Below are 26,202 nucleotides of genomic sequence, written 5' to 3'. Positions count from 1 at the left end.
TCTTCTTTTCCTTGGCTGCCTTGAGAATTTTTTCTTTGTCGTTGGTTTGTGCCATTTTCATTATGATGTGCCTTGGAGTAGGTTTGTTGTGGTTAAGAAAACTCGGTGTTCTGTTTGCTTCTTGAATTTGAGGCTTTAGTTCTTTCCACAGGCTTGGGAAGTTCTCGTCTATTATTTGTTTGAATATATTCTCCATTCCATTTTCTCTCTCTTCTCCCTCTGATATACCTATTATTCTTATGTTATTCTTTTTGATAGAGTCAGACAATTCCTATAGGGCTTTCTCATTTTTTTAAATTTTTGAGTCTCTCTCTTCTCCTCTCTGTTGTGCCTGAAGTTGCTTGTCTTCTATGTCACTAATCCTACCTTCTATCTGGCCTGTTCTATTAGTTAAGCTTGTTACCTCATTTTTTAGTTCATGAATTGAATTTTTCATCTCTGTTTGATTTGTTTTTATAGTTTCAATTTCCTTGGTAATATATTCTTTGTGTTTGTTGAGTTATTTTCTGAGCTCCCTAAATTGCCTTTCTGTGTTTTCTTGTATATCTCTGAGTATTTTTAGGATTTCTATTTTAAATTCTCTGTCATTTAGCTCTAAGGTTTCCAATATATTAAATTTTTTCTCCATAGATTTTTCTACATCTATCTGTGCTACTTCTCTATCTTTTGTATCCATGATATTCGATTTCCTTTTTCTTAATGGCATCTGAGGGTGGTCTTGCTGATAGCACTAATGAGAATTAATAAAGAATAAAAAGTAAAAAAAATGGAAAAAAATTGGAAAAAAACCCAATAATAATTTATTATTCCCCCCCTTTTCTTTCTTCTTTTCCCCTCCTCTTAGGAAAATATTGTGACGAACTGTGAATTATATTATGCTAAATGGAACAAAAACTGCCTATAATGGAGGGCCTGAGTTGGGGGTAGTGTTCAAGGGGCAAAAAGTAGGGACCCACAAAATGCCAAAAAGGAAAAAATTTGGGTCAAGTATAAAATTAAGTTAATTTTTTGTACATGGTGTCAGGGAAGGGCCCACCTTCATTCTTCTTCTTTTTTTTTTAATTCAGTGAGAGGAGGGGAGGCTGAGATAGACTCCCACATGCACCCCAACCGGGATCCACCCAGCAGGCCCACTAGGGGGCAATGCTCTGCTCATCTTGGGCCACTGCTTGCTTGCAACTGGAGCCATTTTTTTGCGCTGAGGCAGAGGCCATAGAGCCATCCTCAGAGCCTGGGCCAACTCACTCCAATTGAGCCATGGCTGCAGGAGGAGAAAAGAGAGAAAGAGAAAGAGAGAGAAGCGAGAGGGGGAGGATTGGAGAAGCAGAAGAGAGCCTCTCCTGAGTGTCCTGACTGGGAATTGAACCCGGGACATCCACATGCCAGGCTGACGCTCTATCACTGAACCAACTGGCCAGGGCCCACTTTCATTCTTGTACCTGTGGAAATCTAGTTCTTCACCAGACCTCATGAAGCCACCACCTAAATGTGCAGTTTAGCCTACAGCCGAAGCCTCAAGGAGATCCCTATTCAAATGTCTAGAGTTCTCTCTGCATAGCTCCTTCTTCTCTGATATTCTGCCCCACATTCTATTCACTGTCATCTCTCCAGACTCTGTCCTCTCCCCCCAGTTCAGCAATATTCCTTCTCTGCAGTGCGATCTAGGAAGTATGTCTGGCAGAAAGCTGGGAAGGACTAGAGAGCTCGCTCTGCTTCTCTTGTCTTGGTTGTTCGTGTCAGAGGACACCCTTGTTACTCCAATATGTCTGGAAGCGAAGTTCAGTCCATATCTTTTTATTTGATAATATTTTTCTCCTTGCTTCTGTTTTCAGATCCTTCTTTTGTTTATTTAAACACTGAAAATATACTCATTTTCTATTGTGTCTCACAATCTGAATATCCAAAGTCTTGTCTGTCTAATGGAATGCTTGATATTTATTCTCCTTCACTTTGGCTTATATTTTTAAAATTTGGATTGCTAGCTAATGTTTAACTGAGTTCTCTCTGTGGGGATCCTATGAGGTCTGGGTTGAGAGTGAACATCTTCAGAGATTTGTGTGTGTTTCTGTCAGGCATCCTGGGGTGCTACTCACTGGGTTTCCCAGACCTTGCCAACAGCATGTAGATAGGATGGGGTAAAAGTAGGTTTACAGTTGTGAGTACATGAAACACAGACTTTATTCTTGTATTGCTATTTATTAATTTTTGTATTATTTTCATACAAACAACTGTAAACCTACTTTTGGCCCACCCTGTATGTACATAAATCCAGGATGTGAGGGCTGACCTGGCTGGAGATGGAAATTGCTTTCCTCTGCCCTCCAATTCTGTGTGTGTCCTTGTGCTCAGAAGGGAAGGAGGGGAGAGTATTGTCCACCCCAGCACTGCTAACAAATATCAGGCCCCTTAGGTATCAAAGGATGCAGGCTTAAGAACATAGTGCATCATATCAAATCCATTACTAGGAGACAAATGAATAATCCAGAAAAAGCCTTTGAATGATACAAATAATAAAAATTAAACCTCAGAAAATCCAGAGTAGGCCCTGGCCGGTTAGCTCAATGGTAGAGCGTAGGCCTGGCGTGCAGAAGTCCCGGGTTCGATTCCCGGCCAGGGCACACAGGAGAAGTGCCCATTTGCTTCTCCACCCCTCCCCCTCTCCTTCCTCTCTGTCTCTCTCTTCCCCTCCCGCAGCCGAGGCTCCATTGGAGCAAAGATGGCCTGGGCGCTGGGGATGGCTCCTTGGCCTCTGCCCCAGGTGCTAGAGTGGCTCTGGTCGCAACAGAGCGATGCCCTGGAGGGGCAGAATATCGCCCCCTGGTGGGCAGAGCGTCGCCCCCTGGTGGGCGTGCCAGGTGGATCCCGGTCGGGCGCATGCGGGAGTCTGTCTGACTGTCTCTCCCTGTTTCCGGCTTCAGAAAAATACAGAAAAAAAAAAAAAAAAGAAAATCCAGAGTAAAAGAGCATCTGTTACAAGAGGAGCACAAGTAGTTAAGTATAGAGCATGTCACTGGATGCCACCCACAGATCATGGCCTGAGGTGTCTCTTCCAGGCTTGAAGAACAAGGCAGCCCTCTGGGGTCCTCACCCACTCCTGGGAAGTGTAGGGCCAGAGCTGGCGTCCTGTCTGTCCTTCTCAGGTGCCCTGAGGAGGCATCAGCACATGAGACTGGCTGCCATCGCTGGGGCCTTAATGCTGGCAAGATCCCTTTAGGCTATTAGCTTGGGCACTGAGGGTGGGCTAAACGGGACCATTAGCACACAGGGACAGCAGGTTCTCTGGCTTTCTGAGTGCCACCAAAGGATTCCCAGGTATCGCTGTCACTGCTTTATCTGTTCCAGCTCATGGCTTTCTCCGTCTCTTTCCATCTGCCCTTTATTCTCCCTCCTCCCTCATTTCTTCCTCCTCCCACTCCCTTCTGTGCTCTCCCTTCTCATCTGCCTCCTCACCTCTCCCTTAGTCTCTTCTCCCTGTACTCCACTTTTCTCTTCCTGTCCCCCCTCCCTCTTCTCTCTCACACCTTGTTTCCCACCATTGAGCCATTCCTACCCAGTGAAGGGGAGGGGGGCACAGTTAAGTCTGATGGCAGACCTCCCCACAGGTAACGTCTCGTTTGGCTTGGCCTCTTGTCAGGCTTGTGCCTCTGGAAGAGGGAGAATGTGGGCTGACTTCACTGGCCAAGAAGAACCTCTGGGTTGGGGCAACCAAGTGTCCAAGGACCGAGCCTGGACCAGGGCTGCTGGGGGCCTCTGGCCTTGTGGAGCCAGCCTAGCCCATGGACTGACCTAGATGCTGGAGGCATGCTTGTTTATTATGTAGAGGCTTAGAGAAAGGGGTGGGGGCTGGGGAGGCAGAGCAGGGGGCTGCGTGGGCGAGGGAGGAGCTGCACCCAGGCCTGGTACTCTGGTGGTCAAGGGTCCCACATCACTTCTTGGAGGCCAGTTTCTTCCCAGTGTCTATCTTCTTACTGCCCTCCCTGTCTTTGCTGTGAGGATGCAGATCAATGTCAGAAGGTTTCGCCCTAAAAATCCAAACAGAGAGAAGCAAATGCTGGAAAATGGGTGGACTGAACTGGTCTGAACAGTGCTCCCAGCCCTGCCCTGGCCTGGGCCCAGGTGGGTGGGGCCCTCCATCTTGCACAGCTGAGGTTCTCTGGGTATCACTGCAACTTGGGGGTCCCGGTGGCACCTGTGACTTTCTAGGTGCTCACAGTTTTGCTTTTCTATCTTCACGGGAAGTATGTGATTTTTCATGCGCTTGCAGAAAACACGATTTGCTTTACAGTGAACCTGGCCACGTTAGTGGACTTGACAGATCTAGGAAGTTTTTTACAGAGAGATAGCCGGCAGGCTCTACCTTTCCCTCACAGACAGACGGGTCTGGGCTGTGGAGTTTCACCAAAAAGCTTAAGGGCCTCAATCTCCGCCAGCCAGACCACTGCCAGCAGCTCCAGGGAGAACAACTGGGCAGTGTGTTGGTAGAGCAGGCCAGAGGTCAGGGGTTGTTGGAGGTGACCCATGCCCGGGGGGATGTGACTGCCCACAGTCACTCAGTCCCGTGTGGCCTCTGTGAGCCATGCCTATGCTGTGACCACAGGAGGTTCCCTCAGCCCCGGGCCAGGGAGGCCACCTACTTCTTCTCGGCTTCATCAGAAGACGCCTCTGCCTTGTCCCCTATGGTCACCGAGGAGGCGCTTCCTTGGATTTCTTCTGACACTGGTCTCTTGGCTGCGTCAGGGTCATCCAGGCCCAGGATGGAGGGAGAAGTGCTGCAAGGAAGGCCGGGTGGGGGCAGCGCTCAGTGGAGGCCTGGCCAGAGGGGGCCCAGAGCGGGGGTGCCTGGGCCAGAGGCCCTCACTCAGAGCTGCCCCTTCAGTGTTCCAGCTCCTAGAGTGAAGAGGGCGCAGCTGCTTCTCCTGGGCTGGGTGAAGGGAAAACCCGACCCCTGGTAACCCAGGGACTCACTGGAGGTTGGTTTCCTGGCTTCTTTTTAAGGCTGGAATTGCCCTAACTCTGTGTCCATGATACCTGTACATCCAGCCTGACCATCAAGCGAGCAATGGAGGACAGGAATAAATCATGATGTACAGTGCCATTGCTTGTGTCCCCCCAAAATTCACGTACTGAAGTTCTAACCCTTAGTGTCCCAGAGTGTAGGAAATAGGGTCGGTCACTGAAGATGTAATGAGTTGCAAAGAAGTCATACCAGAGTAGGGTGGGCCCCTATCTAATATACCTGGTGTCCTTTTAAAACAGGGACATTTGGACACAGACATGCACACAGGGGAACGCCATGTGAAGATGAGTGGTGCTGCCACAGCCTAGGAGTGGCCGGAAGCTTGGGGGGCGGGAATAGATCCCACCCTCGTGCCCTTAGAGGGAGCCTGGCCTGCCCATACCTTCATCTCTGGCTTCTGGCCTCCCTATCCACAAGACAACTTCTGTTTAAGCTACTCAGTTTGTGGAATGGTGTTACGTCGTTCTAAGAAACTAACAAGCACGGACACTCCTCACCTTTGCACCACAGCTCAAGGCTTTCTAGCTACAAACACTTCCAGCTACAAGAGGGTTTTGAGCATCACAGCAGCCCCATGAGACAGGAAACTCAGGGTTCCCATTTTACTGACAAGAGCAGAAACAGGGGAGCTGGAGGGCATGTGGTAGGTTCACGGCCGAGACTGGACCAACCTTTTCATTCATTGTCTCTCCGTATTTATCAAGCCTCTGCTATGTAACTAGTTTAAGGGAAGGACATTTCAGAGACAAGACACAAGGAAAGAGGGGCGAGGGAGGCCTCTTCCATCATTGTGAGGGTCCCAGACAAACAAAAAATCTAAGAATACCAAAACAGGGTCACAGAATGTGGGTATATTCAGAATGTTTGCATCTAGCAAACTAATGTCTCCCTTTATAGCTCATTCTGCCACCCTGCCCCGTTGGGAGAACCTGAGCAAGTGACCCCTCAACACACTGCGGCGGGATCCCGGGATCCTTCACAACGCTGCAATGGGAACAAGGGCAAAGGCCTACCTGAAGCCCTTTGAGAGCTTCGGTCTTTGGGTGGCTTGTGGCGGTTTCTGGGCTGAGCGTAGGGGTGTATCCATCTCTGCTACTCCCAAGGGCAGCAGCAGGGCCAGGCTGATGGGCTCCTCCGGGGCCCTCCTGCAGGGGCTCAGCCCAGGGTGAATGGGGAAGAGGCCCTTGAACTCTGTGCGTGGCAGAGGGTACTTGGGGAGTGCAGGGGGGAAGCCCAGAAAGAAGCTTGGTTCCCCTAAATGTTATCATTCATTCATTTACATCATGAGTATTTACTGAGAACCTACTCCCTGAGCTAGGCTCCAGGAATGAATACCAGGCCTGAGCTTACAGCCAGCTCCTCACTCCTTCGAAGCCTGAAGTGACCCCTCCAGAGCACGGCCTCCTCCCTGCTTCCAACCTTAGCCTTTCCCACCCAGTGTCCATGCTGCTGCCTGAGGGCTCATCTTCCCTGCTCTGGCCTTGTCTCTCCTGCTTAAACCTAGTGTGTGGCTCCCCAACTTCTCCAAGGATGAGTCCCAACTCCCTGGAGTGATGCCCAGCTTAAAACCCATCAGAACTTAACCCCAAACCACCAGCATGTTTTTCTAATAGCCTCCTTGGTAGCCTCCACTAAATCCATAGTCATTCTGTTCCCTGACTCCCAAAGTACACCTTGCCTTTGCCCATCTTAGCCTCTGCCAAAAGTGCCTTTTCCCTCTCCTTTCTCCTGGGCCTTCTATTCATCCTTCAAGGTCAGGTTCCCATGTCACGTCCTCTGCGAAGCCCTCCTGGAACTCTCAGAGGGTCATTTCCTCCACTGCTTATTATGGTGCAGGGTTCATAGCTCTAACTTCAGTCAATTGAGGGGAGGATCTGATCTCAGCAACTTGGCATGGCTCTCAGTAGGTATAAGTGAGTGAATGAACAAACGACTCAAATGACAGGGACGTCAGAGGAAAGGAAGTGACACGGTGAGGCTTCTTCTGCTGGGGTGACAGAACCACTCCTGTTCTTACTGATAGCAGGCCAGGTGCTTCCCTGGAAGAATGCTCTAGAGATGGGTGCCATCCTTCATCAGGGATAAGTAGAAAAGGCCATCTGACGGGCTGCAACAGGCCAGTCCCTCAAGCAATTTCAAAAACCTTTTACTCATTTCAGTGAAAGGGAAGTGTCAGCAAATACTGCTTGGCCCTTGACAGACAGGAAGCCCACCTCTCCATGGCATCAAGGTCAGTCTCCTTTTCCTGAGCCCCCGGCCCACACTTCAAGAGGATAACCTGTCCCCACTCAGCCCTTTCTGGTGGTTCCTAGGATAGCAGAGAGGTGGCTTTAAAGCCACCTTCCTCCATCCCCACTGCTCCTGTAAGCAGGTTTCGACATCCTGGTTAGTCCCAACCTAGTCCCTGCCAGATTCCTGAGTCTAGGGGCCAATTCCGAGCAAGCTTCTCCCCAGCTCAAGAACCTTTAGTGGCTCCCCACTGCCTGTGTGATCAAGTCACAGAAGCCTCCCACAACATGCCCTCTCCTATTCAAGGTCTGCTTTATCCTTCAGCAAAGGACCCTAATCCCACAGGTCTTCCCAGGACTCCCCATGATGGCTCCACGGTAACATCCTAACATGAAGAGCCTGGGTGTTGCCTCATTCTAACAGGGTTCTACTTCCTCCTTGCCATAAGCTGACAAGTCTTATCTTACCAAGCAGGCCTTGCATATACCTCACATGTCTCTGGGTTCCCTAACAGAGTGGCTTGACCCTAAGCAGGTCAGCAACAGGTTCACAGTGCCACAAAATCCTGGAGCTGAACTGGACCCTTGCTGAGAACCACCATGGCAGGGTAGGGACAGCTGCCTGGCTGTGGAAGTAGGGAGGCAACTCAGGACAGGGAGGCAGTGTCGAGGGCCAGCTCTGCCATGCTCTGTACTTGGGCACACACAGAGCTCACACTCTCTCCAGGACCTGGCTTGATGCCTCTTTTGCAGGAACTGTAGAGGCACCTAGGACAGAGTGAGCACAGCCTCGGAAGGCAGGCTCTAGGTGGGCTTCCTTGGCTGAGGGAAGGTGCTGGCATGAGCAGCTGGCAGGGATGGAGTGCCCTCCCCAGAGCAGCACCACTGTAGAGGGCCTGGTAGAGGCTGGCTCCTCGCTGGACACAGGCCTACTCTTTCCATCACCATCCTTAGAGGGGTCCTGGCAGGGACTGCTGAGGAGGGTATGGGTCTCCAGCACAGCTGGCTTGAGAACAGACCCTGGGCTCCTGACACTGCTCCCTGGCCCTCCCGTGCCTGTTTTCTGTCCCCTCACCCTTCGCCCTGGTCCTCCTGCTCCTATTCAGCCTCCTCCTGCCTCTTCTAAGTGGGCATGGTAGGAGTGCTACCAAGCAGCATGACTGTGAAGGCCTTTCCCTCATATATGAATGGCACTTTACAGTTTACAAAGCCTATTGAGTGTTACATAGACATTAACATAGCACTGTGCCTTTCCACTCTGTAATGTACTCTGCACTTGATAGAGCACTTGACAGTTTATAAGGCACTTTGTCATTTATAGTGTCTTGTGGTTTACAGAGTGCTCTGCAGGGTACAGAGTCCACTGCAGCTTTGAAAGCACGGCACAGGGCTCCCAGCTTACGAAAGGCTGTGGAGCGGGCCCATCTTCCAGTCTGGACAGGGGGCACACAGCAGTTCCCAAAACACTTCGCAGGTTACAGGCTGCATCGCAGCTTCCAAAGCCCTTGGTGACTTGTTGGGCACGTGGCACTTTGCAAAGGACTTTGTCTTGTATGGATGCCATGGTAGTTTGGAAGGTGCTCCATGGTTGGCTGGGCATGTGACAGTTGACCCTGGGCTTTGCACTTCACAGGGCACATGACATTTTGTCAGTATAGGGTGCATCATCTATTCCAGCTTTTGATTCTCTCAACTCAAGCCTCTAAGACTGGTCCTGAAAGAATGATGTCCTCAATTCACAGGGAGACAGCTGAGGCCCAGGGAGGGCAAGTGACATGTCTAAAGCCATGTCTGTGGCATGGTCTGGCACCCTGCCTCTTCAGGGCTCATCCCTGTTCTCTCTGGCTCTTTGCCCCAAAGGGTGGGCACTAGGGGCTCCTCGCCTTGGCAAACCTCATTCAGGTCAGGCAGACATTCTGACAAGCCCCAAACTCAGCACACAAGAAGAGATTGCTGTCAGGACTCCTAGAAAGTGTGGGGCCAGGTGAGAGTGGGGATGCCCAACTCTATGCAGTGGGAATGCAATCATAGGCAAGCCCACGTCTACACACAGGTTTATAAAGCACTTCAGCAAATGTACTTCCATAAGGTCCTCACAACAACCCTCTGAGGTGGGCGTTATTACCCTCGTTTTAAAGGTGAGGAAAGTAGGATTAGTTTCTCTGTCGGAGGCTCGCCTCCCAGACTCCCACATCGCCCCACAGCTGGGCGTGGAGTCTATGGCTTCACTCCCCTCTCTCCACGGCCCTGTGCTGGGCTGTAAGCTGGCCCTGTGGCAGCACAGCAAAGGCAGGTCAAGGTGGCAGGGACCGCATTGCCAACATGGTGAATCTATGCTCTGTGGCCCCGAGGCTTGGACCAGGCTTTCTCCCTGTCTCCTTCAAGTCCCATGTGCACAGAGGTGGCAGGAAAGCAGAACCCCACGAGTAGGTCTCTTGAGACTTTCTGGGCTGAAACTGCAGTGAGCAGGCTGGAAAGGAGGCAGGGTGGCCCTAGGGCCCTCCTCACCCCCACCCAATCGCCTCTGCTCCTGGGATGGGCTGTGGCTCAGCATTTCTTAGAAACTGAAAGCACAGCTAAATGGAGAAATGGAGTCAAGCCCAGTGGGGCACAGGGGAAAGATGCCCAGGTAGAAGCTGCCATAGCAGGTTCCGTGGGAATCAGTGAGACAGGACAGGGAGGGGCATCACCTGGAGCCCCCACCAGGCCCTTCACCAGGCCCAGACTGTGATGGCAAAGGAGGTATATTAGTACTTGGGGAGCTAACCAGCTAGCAGGGGACAATCTCGTCTTTCTGTGAATTAACTCTGTCCCTGGGCTGTGGGCACCAGTTTTTCCAAGAGGTCCCAATCCCCAGGGTATGTCAAAGGCTCCAGTCCCATCTGGTCTTATCATTTCAGGGCGTCTTCTAGAGCAGCGTTTTCCGATGGCTTTAGGCGGCCCCTGTGTTTTGGTTGTTCGACCCCGTTGGGGTCACGACCCACAGGTTGAGAACCGCTGTTCTAGAGACAGCCAGGGCCTCTTCTTCACAAAGCTGCCCGGGGCACCCTCCTACTCAAAGCCCCTGCAGCTCCTGGCTGCATCTGGAAGGGGGAAGGCCACCTTGGTGAGGATCAGGTGGGCTAATCTTGACTCTGTGTAACACGGGGCCCACTTCCACCACTCCCCTCCAGGGGCTACTCGTACTCTGAGCTTCCTGATGTTCTGGGGGGAGGGAGTGTCTCACTGTTCTCTCTGCCTGGCCAGCCTTTCCTGCCCTCTGCCCTCCTCCCCTACATCACACCCTTTCCTGACTGGTCCCCACTGCAGTGCAATGTGCCTCTGGTCTTGGGCACAAAGTTCAGAGTCAGCAAATAGCATGGCTTCTCTTGGCCATGAGGACTCACCAGGCCAATGAGGAAGTAGGGGAAGAGCAGCCACCCAGTGGCCAGGTGGATGAAACCCAGACTCATGAGGTGGGCCACCTTCTCAAGTAACCACCCCATGTGTATTCTGCTTGTCCTTCTGGATGGCCAGGAGCTTTCCTGACTATCCAACCTGCTGAGCATACCCTTGTTGGGGCTCCTGTGCCCTCCATTTGGGGGCCCAGAACTTGGCTGGGGGAGGACGAGCTCTATGCGTCCCTGTAGCAATGTGCCCACCTCTGGGATCCCATCCCCAAGCTGTAGGCCGTCATAGAGAAGCCCAGAGGACAAGGAGGGGCCCAGCCAGGATGAACCCAGTGCCCAGTGCTGGGTTACTACAGGGGTGGGGGCCCCTAGCTGCTTAATAAACGAGGGAAAGGAGACACAGGGCTGGTGGGGCTCTAAGCCGCATGAGCCCTGGTCTCCAGGTCAGTCCTGGAGTCAGAAGCCTTCTTTGGGTCTTTTCCTGGTACAGCCCCACTCAGCCCAGACCTGGGGTCAGAGGCAGCCCCCAAGGCCCCACCATCACACAGGCTCCCTCTCCTTGCCCACTCCCACTCAGCCGGGCTGGCTGGGCATCCAGCCTCCTTCCCACACGAGGAAGGAGCTGCACCAGGGAGCACCCCAGGAAACCTGGGGGAGGCACACACTCACGCTGGAATTCCAGGTAGTGGCACAGCTGTGGACAGGTTAGTGGAGCAGGTGAGGATGTTCCGGTGGGCAGAGTGAGAATGGGACTGGTGCTGCCACAGTAGAGAGGCTGGGCGTTGAAGCCCTTGCCTTGGGGGCTCCCTCGCTGAGAGGGAGGCTCCTTCACTAGCCATGGACAGACCCAGCTCTTCTTGCTTACAGCCCTTGCTTCTCCTCGGGGACTTCACCCGGGCCCAGACTGAGGATGATCTCAGCGGCCAGCTCCTCTGAGGAAGGAGAAGGCCGAAGTGCCCGCAGCCCAGTGACCGGCCCAGCCTTTCCCGATCTGGCTCCCAGCTCCACCAGCTCCCTGCATTTACTCTGTTGACTCAACTTTTCTCCCATCCCTCCCAACCCATGGCTGTACAAAAGCAAGCAGATTAAAACTCTAGGTGAGGAAGACAGGGTTCCCAAGGGAAGTGAGCCTCACTGCCCATGCCTACAGCTCCAAGTGCACAGCTGGCTGCCAACATCCTTGAAGCAGAAGACCCAGAAATGAAACTTTAGCACTCCAGGTGCGACACACCTCCCTTGCATTATACACTGATACTTCTGCCTGCTAAGATTTTTTTTTTCAGCATAATAGTCTGTCATGCTAGGACTTCCGCATCCACTGACCATAAACCTTCCAAACCTAAAGGCGAACATTTGTTCTTCTTCCTTTCAAACCACCCCTGGTTTGGAGTGTACTGCAAACCTCGATTCTGTCATCTCTACCCCTCTACACAACTTAGCAGCAAGCTTTCATTCACTCATCCAAGTTTTATATAATTAGGAAACAAGTGGGCAGGCCAAGCACAGAGGTCCGCCCTTCAGGCTGCCAGTGATCACTGCTCACTGGGTGTGGGCTGAATAATGGCTGCCTGAGCTACGTCTATCCATCTTGTCCATAAAGACATCAAGAGCTCTCACTCAGTGACTTCCCGAATCCAAGCAATCCAGGCTGACGGCATGTCTCTCACCACTGATCTAGTTGCCCTGCTGGAATAGGAATTAGGGTCGGGGGTGGCTTTAAAGCACACCCCCAAATTCTTCAACAATCCTCCCATCAAAAAGTGGGGTCTTGTTCCTGTCCCTTGAACATGGGCTGACTCTAGGTACCCACGTGCAGGGGAAGGTGGTGCTAAAAGACTCACGAGGCCGAAACATAAAAGGCAATGAAGCTCCCACCTGGCTTTCTTGGTACGTTGCCCTTGGAAGCCAGCCCCCACGTTGTGAGGAACTGTAGGCTACATGGAGAGGCTGCATGTGTTTCAGCTGACAGCCTGCATCGACCACCAGCGATGTGAGTACGCAAGCCTTTGAGAGGACTCCAGATCCAGTCAACGTCTGGATGCAACTACACAAGAGACTCAAGCAAGAACCGCCAAGCTGAGCCCAGTAGGCTCCCCCACTGTCAGAGACAATAATAACAAATATTGCATTGTTTTTGCAACACTAAGCTTCGGGTGGTAGTTTCACAGCTATAGATAACTGTTGTTATGGCAACATTTTCTTGTAGAGATTCCATTCCCTTTCTCTGTGTTTTCAAACTATCAACCTAATAAGCCATTCTAGAATTAGAAAGAGTCCTGCTGGTTTATAATTTCAGGAATCAGCCTCTTTCCACTTTCAATAACCTAAACCATCTGTGCTGTGTGTGTGTGTTTGTATGCGTGTGTATAGTTTTCTGATTCTTTCACCACTATCCCTCAAAAATTTTGGAAAACTGTCATAAATATACCATTAAGTCCTTTCAGAACCCTTGGTTATAAGAAATTAGAAGCCTGGAACTCATCTTACTACTTCTAATAATAGCACTGACAACTGTAATTTGTAACCTTTCAGTAAATGTTAGTGATGTGCCAGCATATCACATGTATTGACTCACCTAATCCTTACTACACAAGACAGGTAAAAACTATGCTTATTCCTGCTGAGGCACAGAGAGGGTAAATGATTTGCTGAGTTCACACAGCTACAAGAGATAGCCTGACTCCTTTTCCTGCCCTCTCACCTATGTTAGGGATAGGTTTCCCTTCCCCATTAAAGGTCATCCTCCTTTGGAGGACAGCAGAAGCCAAATAAGAGCTATGTCTTTTTGTAACTAGTTTTGGCAACCCCCACTCCCCATCTACCACATCCCTAAGTGGCAGACTGGGCTTCTGAATGTCCCTGAAAATGTCTTTGCTTGTCATCTTTGGCCTCAGCTCATCCACATGTTGGGCCTTCCTAATGGTGTCCTCTCCTGACCTCTCTGGTCTTTGGTGTATTTCTTACTTAAGCTGAGTAACCCCACTGCCTCTGTCTTCCTTTTTCTCTAGAATTGCTAGTCGAGGACCTCCAAGCCCTCCCTCTTTGAGTCTCAGGCCTTGGGGGTTCAGTCACTTTTCTCTCTGCACCTGCCAGCACCTGTCCTTCCTAACATCCGTAGCCTCCTCTGACCCTGCCTTCTCCACTAAGCATTTCAAACCTCATTCAGGTCAGGCAGACATTCTGACAAGCCCCAAACTCAGCACACAAGAAGAGATTGCTGTCAGGACTCCTAGAAAGTGTGGGGCCAGGTGAGAGTGGGGATGCCCAACTCTATGCAGTGGGAATGCAATCATAGGCAAGCCCACGTCTACACACAGGTTTATAAAGCACTTTAGCAAATGTACTTCTGTAAGGTCCTCACAACAACCCTCTGAGGTGGGCGTTATTACCCTCGTTTTAAAGGTGAGGAAAGTAGGATTAGGAAGGCAAGCGGATTAGCCCATGGTCACGCAGCTAGTAGAGAGCAGAGCAGGGATCTAGCCCTGTCTTGGACCTCTGAGCCACTCAGTTTTCTTCGGTACCACCATACGGCCCAGGCATTCTAGAATTTGCTCCTTTCTCCTAATACAGCCTTCAGCAATGACATGACCCCAGACTCCTTCCCTGGACCAGGCTGTATACTTCTTGAGCCGAGAAATTATCTTTGCTCTGCCCATCCAAGCTGGGCCCAGGTGGTGCTCAGTAATGGGCATCACCTGCTTGAAAAACCAGAGCTCAGAGGCCGAGAGGCAGACTTAAGCCAGGCCACACCACTTCCTATCTCAAGGACCTAAGATCACTTCATTAACAAGCCTTGTCTACGTGGACCTGCTGATAAACAAAATAGAAGCAGAACTTGGATTGCACACAGGATGGGATGGGGTGGGGTGGGGTGGGGTCCAAAGGGACAAAAGGTGAGGGTGTCACTAGGGCCCCTGCCTAATGCCTGTCTCCATTATTTCTCCTACAAGAACCAGCACTGGGCAAACAGTCATGTCCCTCCTTCTCCAAGAGGGCCCTTCTCCCAAGCTTGTGCCCCAAAGAAACCAACAGCACAGCCTTGGTCACCCCCTTACAGCCTGTTTACACCGCCCCCCCCCCCCGCCCACCTGCAAAGTCCTCCGATGCCAGCTTCTACTGTGGACCGCAGGTGGAGACCATGGTCCCCATCTCTGCCCCTCCTACCTCACTGCTCTTCAGTTCAGCAGTGCCTCTTCCACAGTGCAGCCTCCTCCCTCCACTCCACTCCTCCCTTGCTGCCCCCATCCTTCCTCAGTCCGAGTTTTTCCTGTTTTACCTAAATTTATAGTTCTCTGGCAGGAAGTAGCCCATCTTGCAGTCTTGTTGAGTCCGGGAGATCTGTTTCAGCAGATTCTGCTTGCTGAAGCCGTATCCATTCAAAATGCAGCCCCCAAAAAGGAGCTTCCCCCCAGCAAACATCTGCTGACAGACAGGAAGGAAGCAGAGTGAAGAGGCCCTCAGCACACCAGCACTGAGTCCCGGGACAGTGCTACTGGCTCTCAGAGCTTGTGCCAGAATCCAGGCCTTTCTTTGGAAGCCAGGGAAGGGGTGTTGGCCTCTCTTCAGTGCACTCTCTCTGAAACCCACCATGAGGTGTGGCTGAGCCTGTCCTCTGTCTAGGCCTCCAGGTCAGAGGCCATCATCCCAGCTTCTTCCCACTGCTGGACAGACCAGCTCAAATGTTACTTCATACATAAGACCTCCCAGAACTCGGGGGCCACGAGGATGTCTTCCTGCTTACAAGGCAGCTGGCCTCAAACCCACTCTGATACATTGATCAGCTGGTCCCATGGGATGGGAGCCCCTTAAGGGCAAGAAGGGAAGGGTTCTTGTCCTACAGATCTCTGTGTCCCCACCCTCCGCATGTCAGTCTCCAACAAGTAAAGATTTCTGTGCAAGGATACTCATTAGTGTTATTTGTCATGACAAAAAAAAAAGAAGAAATAAAGAAAGAAAGGGAGAAAGAGAGAGAGAGAAAGAGAGAAAAAAGAGAAAAGAGAAAAGAAATATAAGAGAAAGAAAATAACCCAAAAAGGCCACCAAAAAGCAGCACAGGTAGAAAAACTAAGATGACATTCTTATACAGCAGTTAAAAACTATTTTAAGGCATGGGGAAGTGCTTATATCACTTTAATTTGAAAAGGAGGGCCCAAAAGTCAGAGAAAGACTGAAAAGGCCAGATACCAAAATCTGAGCATGGGTGTCGCCCAGGGCCTCCCCCATACTGACCAATCAGGGGCCAGCACACAGTTGTTAGCTAACAAATGAGGCAATCTGGGTGACATGATGAAGTTAATTATGTTCTAAACTGTATTTTCCAAAATTTTCACAATGAATGTACAGAGTGGGGAAAGTAGGTTTATAGTCATTAATAAAAAATAATATAACAATTAATAATAACACAAGAATAAACTTTCGCAAACCCACAACTGTAAACCTACTTTTGCCCCACCCTGTATATGTTTTTACAATGCAATATTTTTAGTAAAAAGTTACTTAAAACAAACAGATGAAAAGAATTTGGCTTTCCAGTTTCAAGTGTCCCTTCAGTCTCTTGGAATGGGGGCCACATGGTGTCAGGCTGGAGACCGGAGGCTAGACTGGGAGAGAATCCCGCAGGCCTTCTATCCTCCCCGCTCCCACATCTGTGATGCCACAAGGGTAGGGTTATGGAGACTGGAGCGGCTGGTCGTTGGTGGGGGTCCCCCGCTGGGATCCGGCTCACCAGAACCATCCCCTGCACCACAGCATACTTCTTCACCAGCAGGGGTGGGCCCTTCTGCAGGGGGCTGTCCAGGTCATACTGCAGTAGGCGGTAGGGGTCACGCTGGCACTGCCGAAAGAATGAATGCCCATCACCCCCAGCCAAGAGGCTGTGTCACATTCCTATATTCCCGGCCAGGTCAGGTTCCCACCTAGTCCTGCAGTCCCATACAACACCCCCTCTCATCTCCTACTCCAAGGGGCTGTTCAGTATCTGCATGCACACCTCCCATGACCATGCCAGATAATGTCTCCAGACCCACTGAGGGCCCTCTGTTGGTAACAACTGTTATGGAGATGACGTCCCTACCATGTGAGCTCCAGGGCTAGCCTGGCCCTCTGGAGTCTCTGGGACATTCCTGTTCCCTCTGCCTGAGAGAAACCGTATGGAGATTTCGAAGGCGGGAGCTGAGCTGTGTTACTGGGTGTAACCTTTTCTAGGACTCTTCTGACTTCTGTCCCCCTGCTGACTGTCCTTCTGGACACCTCCCAGTCATTAAATCCATCCAATTCTACTAAATCGAACCCAAAACTTGAGATAGGGCCTGGTCAATCCAGAGTAAAGCTGCTTTCTTTCTCCTTTCTGGATGCTATGGATCTATTAATATGGTTTATGTGATACTTTCTGGTTTTATCTGCCTTTAATTTCAGATGCCTCCAGTTGTCCTGCCTTTCAGTTTAAAATGTGAAACCCAGAACCACACCTGGTGTTCCAGCATTGGAGCAAGGGAACTTCACGGGAGGTTTCTGTCTTATGACATTCAGTGGTGGAGCCCGAGTCAGTGCATGCTGAGACCACCCTCCAGGGCTGCTCTCTGCATTCCTCCAATCCTGCTGTCCACCCGCCACGGCCCTCAACCACCTTGGGCCAGTCCCTGATCCATTCGTGCTGCTCATCGCTGGGCTGCACCACTGGGCATTCCTGTGCTTAAACAATTAATAGCCCTGAAATAAACTAAGTTTAAAACCTAAGTGGCTTTCATATATGAGACTAGAATAAAACCTTCCAATGCCAAGCTCCTGGCACTGGCTGGAGTGCAGGTCTGAGGGTAGGTATGTCAGGAGGGTGGCACTCCTGGGAGCGAGGCTTGAGAGGGTGTCCCCAGGGTGTACACAAAACCTCAGAATTAGGGGCTGCTCTTGTGCTCACATGGCATCTTTTGCTGCAGTTGGTCTGGGGACAGGGCTACCCTTTGAACTGTGCTAACACTGCTGGAATGGCTGCTGACTCAGGGTGATGATGAGATTTAGAAACGACTCTTTGGCAAGAAGGTGGGGTATGTTCCATGTGCCCCTGACTGGCTGACCCACAATGAACTGGAACCTTGAGTGGCCTTTCCCTGTTTGCCTCGACAAAGGCCATTACCTCTACCAGACACACTCACCCACCTGCCCAAACCCTGTTATCCTGGGAGACTCTCCTGGGTCCTGAGAGGTATTCCTCTGCTTCCCATTCCTACCCACCGAGATTTGTCCTTTCCTGGCCCTCACCGGGGCTTGCTGTAGTTACTGCCCCAGCACGTTGGGACGCCTTCCAGAGCTATGTCAAAGTCAACAGTGGAGCACAGGACTGGTGCACAGTAGGTACTCGGCTACTGTCTACAAACATTTCTCATCCCTGAGGATCTAGTGGTGAATGTGGCTCTGCTCTAATCATACAGGTACATAACCACAGACTGTGTGAGTGCTCTGGAAGAAACAAACTTGTCTCAAGTCAGAAAAGGCACCTACCTTGATGTGGTGACATTCATCCTGGGACCAGAGGATGAGTGGGAAACACTGCCAACAGTAGGAAGAGTGTGTGCAAAGATCTCAAGGAGAAAGGAGTGAAAGAGGACCATGTGCTGAGGCAGAGAGGCAGCCTCTCAGTCAGGTGCTCAGCCAGTCCTAGCCTTCCCTGGAGGTCTACCACCTGCCTCCCCACCCCCGGACACTGGGGCTCCTCTGCTGGGTCTGGACCCACCTGGATGCAGGGTGAGGCGCGGCCCTGCTGCTGATGACTGTAGAGTGTGTTGAACAGCCACTGGAGCTGTCCTGTGCTGGTGGGGTTCTGGCGAGACACTATTCCGAACACCAGCACCTGGCTGGGGTCCCGTGGCGCCAACAGGAAGCGCTCCAGCTCTATGTCAGAAACCAGCGGTGCTTTCACTATGCACTTGCAGCCAGCATGGATGTCTTCCTTACGGATGAGCTTCCGCAGCACCAACGGGCAGTCAGAGAGTGAGGCTGTCCGCCTGTTGGGGTTGAGCACCTCCAGGGCCTTTCCTCTGCAAGAAGGAGCAAGTAAGTGGGCAGGCGCTCAGCAGGCCCTGCCTCCACAGGGACAAAAGCTCCGCTGCTATGGAGTCAAAGCTGCAGGCAGTTCTCGCCTGGCCTCCACCACCACCATGCAGCACCAACTTGAATGGGTGAGTCCCTCAGATGCAAAATGCAATTAACAAGTGATTCATTTGCTCATCCATTCAACAAAAACTTTGTAGTCATCGTGAGGTCCTTTCTTTCTCTCACACCCCATATCCTATCCAACCTATCAGCAAGCCTGTCTGCTTTTCATTCAAGAAAGATTCAGTGTCCAACCAGTTTTCCTGTCCCTTCACACTTATTAATATGGTCCAAGCCTCCATCATTTCTTGCCCGGATGCCTGGAAGTGCCTCCTAATAGGTCTTCTGCTTTATCCCCGGGCCCCTCTTCAGCTTATTCTCTGCACAGCAGACTGCGGGATCCTGTTACAATCTGAGCCATGTCTTGTCACTGCTCTCTCTGAAACCCTCCAGTGGCTTTCTCCATTTCACAGATTAAAGGCCTAAGTGCCTCCAATGCTCTTCAAGGCTGCACACGATCTGCCCCCTTCCCCCTCCCCTTTACCGCTCTTATTCTTCTCCAACATGCTCACTTTGCTTACTGAGCTCTGGCCACTCTGGCCCGTGCTTGTCCTCCAGCCTCAGGGTCTTTGCTGTTGCTGTTCCTCCTGCCTGCTTGGCTCTTTACCCAGATAGCCATACAAGTTACTTCTCACCTCCTTTATGCAATTGTCACCTTCTCAGTGAGACTTTCTTTGACTGCCCTACTCAGAATTGTATCCCTTCACCCCAATATTCTCACTAATTCCCTGCCTCGCTATCTTCCTTAGCATTCCTCACTAACATACACTACAATTTATCAATACTTATTAATTTTGATAATTGTACTTCTTTATCCCAATAGAATATAAGTTCCATGGATTCATGAGTTTGGAGTGCTTGTTTGCTTGTTTTGTTCAGTGGAATAGTAGCCCTTGGAAAATAGTAAAGATTCAATAGAGATTTAATAAACATCCAAACAAGTACTTATTAGGCACCTGCTACGCGCCAGACCCTGTGCTGGGTTGACGCCGGGTTAGGAGGGTTCTTGTGCTTAGATAGGAATAAGCACCATCCAAATATAAAAAGTTGCTATGGTTTTCATTCTTATCACTACTATAGCCTTATATCGTGGTTAGCATTTTGCAGCATCAAAAGCCTTTGGCAGAGACATTGTCAGGTTTGTAATAATCTATATTAGTTAGTTTTGTAATAATCTATGTAATATGCTGGGCAAAACTATTATGTTTACAAACCAGGAAACAGAAGGCTCCCACTGGGTGAATGAATTGCCCAAATTCATATAGTAATTAAATGGCAAGGGCCAGGATTAGAAACCAGGTCATCTTAAAACAAGAGCAATGTTAAGTATTTTACTACTCAGAATTCTTCAGAGGCTATTTGATACCAGTAAATATTTGCTAAACAAACTTAAAAGTATTTCTCATTCAAAAGCCTGAACATCTGGGAAGAAAAGGGTTAGATAATCACAACTAAAAGGGTTATATAATCACAACTTATGTACCAAAATAAACCTAAAATGGATCAAGATTTTAAATATGAAGAAAATTAAGCCATAAAATTTCTGGTAGAAAATATGGAAGAATCATTTTATGTATGTATGTAATATGCTGGGCAAAACTATTATGTTTACATATTACATACAGCATATTTTCTGGTAGAAAATATGGGAGAATCATTTTATAACTTTTGACCAGGAAAGGCCTTTTATAAGTATTACTCAAAAGTCTAGAAGTCATGATAAAAAAAAGACTGATAAATTCAACTACACAAAAGAAAAAACCAGCCTGACCAGGCGGTGGTGCAGGGATAGAGCGTCTCACTTTGCTTACTGAGCTCTGGCTACTCTGGCCAACCTCAGGGTCTTTGCTCTTGCTGTTCCTCCTGCCTGCTTGGCTCTTTACCCAGATAGCCACACAAGTTACTTCTCGCCTCCTTATGCAATTGTCACCTTCTCAGTGAGACTTTCTTTGACTGCCCTATTCAGAATTGTATCCCCTCACCTCAATATTCTCACTAATTCCTTGCCTTGCTTTCTTTCTTAGCACTCCTCACTATCTAACATACTGTACAATTTACTTATTAATTTTGATAATTGTACTTCTTTATCCCAATAGAATATAAAGTTCCCATGGGATGCGGAAGACTCAGGTTCAAGACCCTGAGGTCCCCAGCTTGAGCACAGGCTCATCTGGTGTGAGCAAAAAGCTCACCAGCTTGAATCCAAGGTCGCTGGCTTGAGCAAGGGGTTACTCGGTCTGCTGAAGGCCCACGGTCAAAGCACATATGAGAAAGCAATCAATGAACAACTAAGGAGTCCCAACAAAAAACTGATGATTGATGCTTCTCATCTCTCTCGGTTCCTGTCTGTCTGTCCCTATCTATCCCTCTCTCTGACTCTCGCTCTGTCTCTGAAAATAAATAAATAAATAAATAAATAAATAAATAAATAAATAGGGGGAAAAAAAACAAGCTAAAAAGCCCTGAGTGGTAAAACTGTCACAAGCAACAACAGAAGACAAATGACAAACTGGAAACACACATAAAACACCTATCACAGAAAGACAATTCCCTACTAAATAAAGAACTACAAATGATTTTTTTAAAGTTAATAACCCAATAAAATATTGACAAAGGAAGTAAACATGCAATTCACAAAAAATTAAATAGAAATTACCTTTTTTTAAATTATAAAAAGACAGGAGTGAAGTCGACAGAAAATGGCAGAGTAGAGAACCCCAGAACTTGGTCTTTTTAGTAAACCACCAATTAATCTGGCAAATAATGTCAAAATCAACTTTATAGAGCTCTGGAAACTAACTTAAAAACTTACAACAATCAAGAGAATGCTTAGTGAAGAAACTGCTAAATTTTGGTAAGAGAGTGTTGTGATATTTCCACTTACACACCTGTCATCTCCCACTCTCTAGCTTGGTGGCATCCATGGGGGTGGCAGTCCATGTCCCTGGTGTAGCTTGTTGTACAAGAGAGGGTAATATGGACTTTGTTCTCAATGAATTGTGGTTGTGTAGTTTGACGATCTGGAGGTTCCCTGAAGGTTGGGTTGGCTAAGGGGCTTGCCTTTGTTTCATCCATGTTGGAACTTTCTTAGGGATGGAGCAGCATCCTTGGCAGCATTTGTCAAAGCATTTAAAGGGAAATATACCAGACATAATCACCTGGTGCAAGGGATAGCAGACCACACAGTAGACAGACAAAAAAGCCTGGGGAGAGAGAGGCTGGGAAAATAATACATGGAGTAATAAAGGCTTTGAAAGGTTCCATGTACACCAGGAAATATAAAAGGGCACATGTATGCCCAGGGTTGGAATTATGTTTAGAAAAGCCTGAAACACCCTAAGCCTCCACCTCTGGCTCACCTGTGGCTCACGTTTGTGATCTGCACAAGTGGTAAGTAAAGGCTAAAGTAGAGTTTAAACAGCCTGGATAAAAGCACTGAAAAAGTATGCCAGCACAGAAAAGTCAATCTGCAAAGATAGGATTTAAAGAAGTTGCTGATGCTTGACCAGGCGGTGGCGCAGTGGATAGAGCATCAGACTGGGATGCGGAAGACCCAGGTTCGAGACCCTGAGGTCGCCAGCTTGAGCGTGGGCTCATCTGGTTTGAGCAAAAATTCACCAGCTTGGGGGGGGGGGGAGAGGATGGAGATTAACAGTAGCGAAGGACGATGGAGTGCAAAAGTACTCACAAAATAGTGCGCTACAATGAACAGGGTAGGAACACTTTTCATTACTTAAAGGTAACCACCATTGAAAAAACCACCACAGAAGCACATGAGATAAAAAAGATAGCAACAGAGGAAAGATGTATGGAATACAACCAAATAAAAACAAAAGATAGAGAGGAGACAAGATGGCGCTGGAGTAGGCGGACGTACCAGCATCTACCTCCCAGAACCAAAGTGGATTACAAACTAATTTTATGAACTATAATCTGGAAAAACCAACTTTGGACTAAACTAAGAGGACTCTTCAACCAAGGAACACTGAAGAAGCCCACCGAGACTGGTAGGAAAAGCGGAAACGCGGAAACGCCGAGAGGGCCGCCCAGCTCCTCCGAGCGAACGGCAGCAGGGAGAGACTTGCGTGGCAGAAAGTGAGTTTAGCAGAGGGGAAAGGGTCCTGAGCCCCAGGAACAAAGCCCCAGCCTGCAGCCCCAGAATCCAGAAGAAGCGTAAGGACAGTATTTAGCTAGAAACAAGTCAGGATACTGTTTGTGAGAGAGTCTGATTTCTCAGACCCAGGATCCTTCTTAAAGGGACCATGCAGAACATCTCTCTCAAAAACAATCACCTGGGGCTCCTGGGGACAGGGGGAGAGAGGAGAGGACCACAGTAACAGGAAGAGAGTGTAATCTAGGAGGCATAGGGAGAAATATTTTGGGAGATAGCCACCCTAACCCCTGGGACGAGTCACTCCCCAAAGCTGAAGTGAATATTTCCCCCGGAAACAGCAATACCAGAAAAGGGAAGCAGGAAAGCAGCCAAACAAGCTCCCCCGCGGCATTCAGAGCAGAGTCGCATAGAAGGAGGGAGCTTTCGGGTCTACGGTAGTGAGTCTTAGGGTCTGAGCTGCAACGCCCCCACCCACGCGGCTGAGGGCGCACCGGAGAGCGGGCGGCAGCGGGAGACAAAAGCGCGGTTCTGCTGGCAGGGGTGGAAGCTGGCTGGCCACCACTGGGCTCAGGTGTGAGCTCAATCTTGCCCGGCTGGGGGGAAGGGGGCGTGCAAAAGTGGTCAAGCTCAGCTGCCGGCAGCCTGTAATCCAGCCTCCGGGAGAAGGGCGAGAACCCCGGAAAGGGTGGAGACCAGCCCCTGAGCAAGGGCAGAGGAGCACAGCCCTGCCCCGCCCATGCAACCCAGGCTTGAGGTCTGACTTGGTAGCCGGCTCCTCCCGTGGGGGTGGAGCCAAAAGCCCAGAAGAGGCGGAGTTCCGCTATGGAGCTGAGCTTGGGCATGCAGCCCTGCCCAGCAGTAGAGCCAAGGCTAGCAGCTGTTCCTTGAGTGGGATCCTCCTGCAAGGGCAGGGCGAAAGCTCGGAAACAAGCGGAGACCCGCAGCTGAGCAAAGGTGCTCGCCAGTGCCCTCAGGACCGAGCAAAACGTCACACACAAGGGCGGGGCAAAGGCCAAGGCCACCAACCCTTGTGCACCTGAACACGTGATCACAGCCACTCCTGTGAAGAGAAAATGCGGAGGCAGAGAAATACAACACAGAGTGACGTCACAGAAATGGCGCCGTGAGCAGCGCATCCGACAGATCTCCCCTAAATTACAACAAATTTGTCAACTAGAAACAGAAAAATTTATCTTCGGAGCATTCCGGAGTTCTACACAAACTGAAAGTGAAAGGACTGTTATCACTTGAATCTGAGAGACGAGGGTGTGGAGGAAGCTACCGCAGCGACGTTCATTCAAGCTGCGAGGGAGTGCGCCTGTGGTGAGTCAGCCCACACTCGGGAGCCGCGAGCAGCCGCGGGCGCGCGCCCGGTACGGTTGCAGAGCGAGCACCGCCCACACTCCAGAGCGGCAAGCAGCCGCTGGCGAGCACCCAGTACGGTTGCAGAGTGAGCACCGCCCACACTCGGGAGCAGCGAACAGCCGCTGGCGCGCGCCCGCTTCGGTTGCAGAGCTAGCACCGCTAACGTTCCCAGCGGCCCGCGCACTGTGAGTGAGAGTCCCCAGCCACCGGTGCCCGGAGCACCCCATTTGCGCGCATGCCCTGGGCATTCCACACGCCCAGAGCGCCTTACTGGCCCGCACACCCAGGGTGCCCCATTATCCTGTGCCTGGTGCGATTCAGCCGCCAGCGGCAGGGCGAGCAGGAGAGGCACCAGGGTGGTCTTCTACTTGGGAGATTCTCTCCGTGGGCAGGGCACCTCACCCAGCCATTCAAGCTAACAATCAAGCATTGGGGGAGGGGCACGCGCAGGCAGCCTAAAATACCTTCGGGAGCACAGCTGCAACCCAATCACTGAAATTAGCTTAACCCATGAAATCTGCGCACCCTCGGTTCTAATTGATAAGATCTCTCTCAGTTCAGCGACCCAAGACAAGAGGCGTGATATTTTTTAGTGCCTCTCGCTAAAGGGGCGGGGGCAACTTCTGATTGATAGAGCCTCCATATTCAGGGATAAACGCTTTCAAGAGGGACTTGGCAGATAATAAGATCTATACTACACTAGTCGCAAGCAGAGACTAGTGCCTCTTCTTCCCAGCCAAAACAGGCTACAAAGTGTGGAAAGCCTGGGTTGAGAGGTCCAACTGAATGCTAGGCGCTGAACAGTCACCTTGACAACAATTGACTCCCACCCCCGCCTGATTACACTGGAGGCCCTGACTGTCAGAGCCTTTCCCAAAGCCTTGCACTGAGTGGGGATAGAGTGGGGATTTCCCAGCTCTTTGAGCCTCTTACTCCCCAGGCAGAAGCAGTTGCAGCCTTATAGCTGGATCACCAGGCTGCTAATTCAGGAAGGGGGGACTAGGAGAGAGAATCCAGGAAAGCAAACTCTCTCATCGTTGGACCCTGCAAACGCCAACAAGCCTTGACTACCAGCAAGACTAAAGCCAATTATATGACATTGCCATAGAATCCCATCAACTGCAAATCCCTACCTAAGTGTGACACAGGGGCAGAGCCTGGGGTACAGAGTCACCGACCAGGAAGAGGGAGAGAAAAGAAAAAGGAAGAAGTTAACCTCTCAAAATCAAGAAAAATCCACAGACTTTACAACTTGTTCCACTAATTTTTTTGTTGTTGTTGTTTGTTTCTTCTATCTTATTGCCTTTATTTCCTCCACCTCGGTCCTTCTATTCTCTGCCCATCTTATGCTTCCCTTTTCTTGAACTACACTACCCATAACTGTTACATTTTATTTCTCTTCTTCATCCTCACCCTCCTTTAAGGTTATACTCCAAAACACTTAACTCTCACTCTCTCCTCTTTTGTTTTTTTTTTATTTGCTTTATTTTGTTTTTTTCTCTTCCTTTTTTATTTCTTCCTTCATTTTTCTCTTTTTCTTATTTTTTCCTTTCTATTCGTTTTTTCTTTTCTCGTTTTACTTTCCTCCCATTTAATCCTCAATCACGAACAAATTAGTTAATTTGGGACTCAAGGCTTTTTTTGGCTTTATTTTTCTTTTTTGCTTTTGTTTTTGTTTTTTTCTTGTTTGTTTATTTTTGTGGCATTTTGGGTCCTCCCAACCCAAGGTCTCCATTGTATTTAGTCTTCGCTCCACTTAATACAACAGATTTTTACTTATTATTTTTATTTTTTTCTTCTTTATTATTCTTTTTTTGGTCCTTTTTTCTGGTTCCCTCTTATCCCTCTCATTATATCTCTTAGTTGACCATCACTTACAAGCAAATCATCTTATGCTTGTCTAAAATTTTCTTCCTTTTTTTTTTTTTGCATTTAGTAGGTCCC

The 26,202-nt window shown here is 49.7% G+C and overlaps 1 protein-coding gene across 1 annotated transcript in view; it reads right to left on the bottom strand.

Moving 5' to 3' along the window:
• Positions 1-3,882: 3,882 nt before the first annotated feature.
• C10H3orf20 (chromosome 10 C3orf20 homolog) overlaps positions 3,883-26,202 on the bottom strand; it is a 112,251-nt gene continuing 89,931 nt past the window's right edge. The window contains 5 exon segments of the mRNA XM_066245138.1: positions 3,883-4,022; positions 4,635-4,769; positions 14,911-15,053; positions 16,360-16,467; positions 18,361-18,664. Of these exon segments, the coding sequence (XP_066101235.1) occupies positions 3,926-4,022; positions 4,635-4,769; positions 14,911-15,053; positions 16,360-16,467; positions 18,361-18,664 (787 nt within the window). The 3' untranslated portion in view covers positions 3,883-3,925.

Source organism: Saccopteryx bilineata, chromosome 10 (assembly GCF_036850765.1).
Source record: "Saccopteryx bilineata isolate mSacBil1 chromosome 10, mSacBil1_pri_phased_curated, whole genome shotgun sequence".
NCBI lineage: Eukaryota > Metazoa > Chordata > Mammalia > Chiroptera > Emballonuridae > Saccopteryx > Saccopteryx bilineata.
This window is presented reverse-complemented; position numbering and strand designations above follow the sequence as displayed.